General features: G+C 32.3%; 1 protein-coding gene across 1 annotated transcript in view; it reads right to left on the bottom strand.

Annotated features, from left to right (window-relative positions):
- LOC105367693 (uncharacterized) overlaps positions 1-6,000 on the bottom strand; it is a 71,587-nt gene that overhangs the window by 22,448 nt on the left and 43,139 nt on the right. The window contains exon 8 of the mRNA XM_011506462.1: positions 1,802-2,074. Coding sequence (XP_011504764.1) covers positions 1,802-2,074 — 273 coding nt within the window. The remainder of the gene's footprint in view (positions 1-1,801; positions 2,075-6,000) is intronic.

The raw sequence follows: 6,000 nt of genomic DNA, 5'->3' as shown, positions 1-6,000 counted from the left end.
GCCAGCTAAGGTTGATTTCGCGGGGCTGTGCGTAATTTTCCCCGTGGACGGGATAGTATATCTTCGGCGCAGCTCCCCAGGGAATTTATGGACGTGCTACGACGCGAGAAAGATTCGGCTGTTCGACGAGCTCCGTTCGAGACATTTTGAAGGAAGTGGAGTGTCGTAGTGGGAAATTCATCGGAGAATCTTGCCTTAACGACAAAGACGGCGTTAGATCGATGTAATATTTTGGTAACAAGATATGTATCCAATGCCTCTTTTTTTTTTTTTTTTTTTTATGGAAAAAAAAAACTATGCGACCTTCTTTTTATTTATTTTTCTTTTCTCCTTCAATCAATCATCCTTTCATATCGATACTTTAACTATGGATTCGTAAAGGTAATGAACTTTGAATTCATCGATTTAGGAAGCAAAACCATAATTGCGGCCGCAATCGACAATCCGAGACGAGCGTTAAGTAAAAATGATAAGAATTTTTTTTTTGACGGCTGATTCAACATTTACACATGTCACTTAATTCTAACGAACAAAATAGCAGTTAAAGTACTAATACTTTATGCGAAATGGTTCCGATTCTCTACTGGTGTCGACGTATAATTATGTACGGGTCACTCGATAACTTGTCATTGCCTTATATTTGAAAGTGTTTATAAATGCAAGAGGCCGATGATAAAACTCAACTCGCGATACAAGTCCCTCGCTTAAAGCCAATCGTCGTCTCGCTAAAGCTTTTACAGCTAATGGAAAATTCCGAAAATATCGACAGTTTTGTAGATTCATCGCGATTCCCCATCAGCCGTACAATTGCTCGGCACGATAACGAAACTCGACGGGGCAGGCGAAAGCTCCCGCTCCCACCTGTGCGATCGAACTTCCTGAGATTACCTCCGACCGATAGGAGCTTTAATCTCCAGCGGGTAATCGAGATTAACAGTCATTTTAATTCCGGTGGCTCCTCGCGCGAGCAAAACTCGGGATATCTGCTTACCGTGCAGACGCTCCCCTCGCTCGCATCGCGAATTCCTGCCGATAATCGTTGCAGAGCCGAGCGATTCTCGTTCGTCATCCCCTGTATCCTCAGAGTGGAAAATACTACTCTTACTGAGTGGTTGCGAACGCGATCCTTTTATTATGCTGACTTTTTGTCATTCTAGGAACAAGGATCGCACCCTAGGGTGTCAGACTGATTTATATATTTAATTGTCCTACAACATCTTCGTAAGTAATTCATAAATTTTACCAATCCAGATAACCGAAAATAATAAAATGAAAAAAATAATAATATGAACAAAAAATTAATCGTACGTAGTGAGGGAAGAGATTACGCCAGCTAAATATTTTTATTAAAATGTATTCAGTCGATGTGAATGTTATGTTTTTAACAGGACGTAAACGTTGAGATTGAGAAGAAAAATTTCATTCGAACTACGTAAGCCAGTAATTGTCGATATCAGGCTGTGTAAAGATAAGCAGGACGAGAGATGTATCGTTGATGTAAAACTAATTGCTGCCTATGCTAGCCGAGTATTAAAAATTATTTCTAGTGGAATTGATAAATCGAGAAGAAATAACGAAACTAAAGCCCTTTATATCGGATTAATCGATCATTTATATCTCTTAAAATAAATACAATGGATATGTGCAATAATGTTTAATGAGCCATGCAATCGGGCTTGATCGGCTTGAAAAAGTAAATGAACGAAGCTCGATATTTCTACGATTATATAAGTATCGAGGCCTCGGCTGAACGTATTGAAATGGTGACCCGGGTGAGCTAGTGACTGGGTCAACTACGTACCCTGGCAGGTCTTCCAGTCGTCCTCGAGCATGAATCCATCGGGGCAGAGACAGAATACGCGGCCCATGCTCGCGAGGCAGGTATGCGAGCAGCCGGCGTTCTCGTAATTGCAGGGTCCGGTGTCAGGTTGCTCGACCTCTTGGCAGGTGCGATTGTCCGCGGCGAGGACGGCGTCGGGCCGCCCCTCGCAGGAGCAGGCGAAACCGCCCGGGTAGTTGCGACAGGTGTCCTGGCAGGGTCCGCGTCCCTCGTTCCCATGGCACTCGTTGATGTCTGTGGGCAGGTAATTCGTAGATGTTTTGCATTGCCAGGCTCGAGCGCGGGTCGACACCCTATTTTAAGGATTAACCCCTGCCCGGTTAAGTTCTTTGCCAGGGAGTAAGTGAGAAAGTATCGCACGAAAGAAACAGAGTTTCTTTTTTTTCTAAACGACTTTTCAGTTTAAAAGAATTATTGAAGTTAGAAGTTAGCTTTTCTGTTTTACCACTTTTGCCATTGAATAAATTTTCATTTTTATTTCATTGACGCTGTACTTCAATATATTGATTATATTATAATTTACTTCCTAAGCGTTATATATAAGAAATTTATGTATTATGATGTATGCTTATCTTTACTTTGGCTACGATAACGAATATAAACGTATTTTATAGGTATCCCATTGAAGCAATATATATATATATATATATATGTATGAAAAGCATAATAATTAATTACATAAATTCAATATTGAACTTGATATTTTTTATAGATATTTATAGATCAAAATATTATTGAATTAATTAAGAAAATCATTTACCCTCCCAATGACGTCTTTTCATCGACTTTCTTATAATAATTCATTATTTTGAATATTTCAGTTTTCACCCATAATATTTATGATATATAATAATTCAATATTACGTATAATGGAAATATTATTTTATTAATTATTACAAAATATTTTTTACTTCGTAGTTCGTACGAAATAGTATATTATTGATTTTTTGGATAAATATTGTTCAAGATAACAACTTTTAATAAAGAATTCCAATAAATGTTTCTTTTTTTAAAGGACAACTCGCAATTGATTACGATCGAAATGGTATTTTTTCAAATATTGTATACTATATATATATACACATATATATATATATATATATATATACATATATTCGTGAGAGAGAGAGAGAGAGAGAGAAAGTACAGAAAATCTTACACGGTTAAATCCGCTTGGTTATGCAAGAGTATTTGCTTTCTTTTTCTCTTGGTCATTTTTAACAATACTAGCTATGTTAAACAATACCAGCTATATTAATGAAATTTCTTTTGCATTTATGCATTGATATATGTGCATCGCGTTCTTTAATATATTTATATTGGCATATTATGTAAATAAAAGAAACAGAGAGGGGAGCGAAGAACAAAAAAGATTTTTTTTTACATATCATACTTTTCGCTTTTCGTGTCGTCATCTAAATATTTACTTCTACAGTCACTCATACATAATTTATCTTTTCTGAAAAGACGAGTTTTAAAAAAACTATTTACGAAACAACGTATTTCATTCGTATTTTGCAATATAAATATCGAGATATTCTATTTTGCGAGTAACTGTTCAATGATATACTACTTTGAAATTTTTTTTTTTTTTTTTTGGCTAAAAGACATAAATAATTTAATGTTGAAATATTGTATTTTAATTTGAACAAATTATAAAGAAGTTCAAATAAAGATTTGAAAAATTCTGAAAAATTTGTTACAGTATTAGAAAATTAAAAAATTCATACTTTTACGAAAGCAGGTGAAGCTATTGCATGTTAATGGCAAAATTTCTAATACAATGTACAGTAGAAAATAGATTTGAATCTTGGTAAAATATATTTTTGACTATTATTTCCTTCCAAATGTAAATTGCTATATATCATGTAATGAATTTCATGAAAAGACGAATTGTCGATGAATTTAAAATCTATTATATGTAATTCAAATCATAGGTATTAAATGCCTATGATTTCTCGTTTTACATACTATTTGTCAAACAGAATATTGAAAGTTATGATACAAATAATATCTTTGGGAATGTAATGTCAAATTTCAAATAAAGAATATTTTCTTGCTTTTTGCATTATTTTCCTTTTATGCATACATGCGACAAAAGTCCAGAGAAGTCGCATTTAACAAATAAATTTCGATATACTTTTTTTTCTTTTTATCCATGCAAGTATTTTAAATGCAAAACAAAATAAAAATTCCTTTATTAATGAAGCATATATTGGAAAATTTGGCTAATTTTTTTTTTTCGCTAGCACACTTTAACTAATGCGATAATATTACATTTTAGTAAAATCTCTATTTCTGATATTTTTACTCTACTTCTCCTTCTTCCAATACTAACGCGAAATACATTTCTATTCTATTTTTAACTTTGGTAAAAATTCCTATACACTCATACACTCTTCCTCGTGTGCTTCTGCCCCGATTGTGTTTCTACACGTTATGTCTACTTTGGATAGACCAATGGGGTCATGGATTGATCAGCTAAAGGATAAGTCATCCTATTTTAACGAGTCGTGTAGAGTAATGTAAATAAAATTTATTTAAATACGTTCTACCGACAAGTCGATTCTCTCTAGTAACAAGAATAATACGCCGTAAGCCGAAACGGATAATATCAATAAATCACGATAAATACATTTCACATTGTATGTTTAAAATTTCCTCCCTCTCACTCTCTCTCTCTCTCTCCCTCGCACTACTCTTTGCTCTTTGGGTATCATTATTTCCTTGTTTACTGATAAATTGACAAATCTTTTCGCACTCGAATAGGAATTGATTTTTCCGTCTCCCATTCTTCCTATTATTGGACTTTCGACACGTATGACAATTCACGCTCCATTCCATCCTTAATCGATCACTTTAATCTCATTGTTTTCACAAATAAAACGTTGTAGTTTTTTGTTAAAATGCATTAAAACGAAGATTTTTTCAGATTGGAAATGACATCGGCACTATACCTTTAGTTGTTCTGTTTAATAATTTTTTATAAAAATTTTTAGCATTTATTATGATTACCGGAGACACATCATTAAACCGAATCTCACGGTAATCTGTTATATTATCAAAACCAAATACATACATCATAGTATTTAATGCTGAAAATTATATTTTAAAGTATCGTTTTATACTCTGAGCAGGTTGAGATGTATAACCAAGACATTTTTACTTTAGATTTCTATTTTCCAGTTGTATTGCTGTTATTAGTTTCATGACATATGTAAGTTAAAAGAGATTTTCTCGGTATATTGACGAATTATCTTTAATTTTGAAAATACGATGGCTTTTATTATTATTTCCATTTCAACATTTAGTAACTCTTACTTGCGAAAAGTAATAGATGAGTTATTAAAAAAGAATGCTAATGTATCGTTATATAATTTATAGCAAAAGTTGTTCAATTTGTCAGACTACTTTCATTGATTTATCGAGAAAGCATAAACAATTAATAATATCAATTTTCAAGGATCACATACTTTAGCGCACAAAATAATAGTATTTCAAATAATTATTGATATCGTATTGATAATGTAAATTCAATGACATTTGATATAGAATCCCGATCACACAAGATCGAATATTACTAATTAAATGTTTATCAATAGAATAATAATAATAAAAATATCATTACCTGAATTTTTAATTAAATTAAATACGTTAAGTCTTTTTACAATATATATATATATATATATATATATGGCCACGTCAATTTCAAGATGTTTTATTCCTTATGGAATTACGATGTAGAATAAAAATAATAGTAGAACCAGGATTTTCATAAAAACTATTTTTGTTTTTTTACTTCCTTTTTTTTACTCTGCAATTAAATAGATTCTCATTGTACCTAACCGTACAAAACAATTCAATCAATGAACACAGTGGAATATTATGCTTTAGGAAAATTCATAATTATGTTTTTGCAGATTTTCATCTACCTTAAACTTCCAATATCTTAAGCATATATTTATATTCCCATTATTATTACTACTATTAACCTACACTTACTCGACTTCCTCGATATTTATATTTTATCTTATTAGTAGAATACTGTATATAAGCTTTAAAATACCATAATTTTATACCAACTACTATTTCACCTCATAAGCAGTAATAATAATAATGGAATCTCAATAAATCTATCTCTAAGGTAAATTCCCATTGTA

Source organism: Ceratosolen solmsi, unplaced genomic scaffold (assembly GCF_000503995.2).
Source record: "Ceratosolen solmsi marchali unplaced genomic scaffold, CerSol_1.0 scaffold7, whole genome shotgun sequence".
NCBI lineage: Eukaryota > Metazoa > Arthropoda > Insecta > Hymenoptera > Agaonidae > Ceratosolen > Ceratosolen solmsi.
Note: the sequence above shows the minus strand (reverse complement) of the source record. Positions and strands in the feature narration are given on the sequence as shown.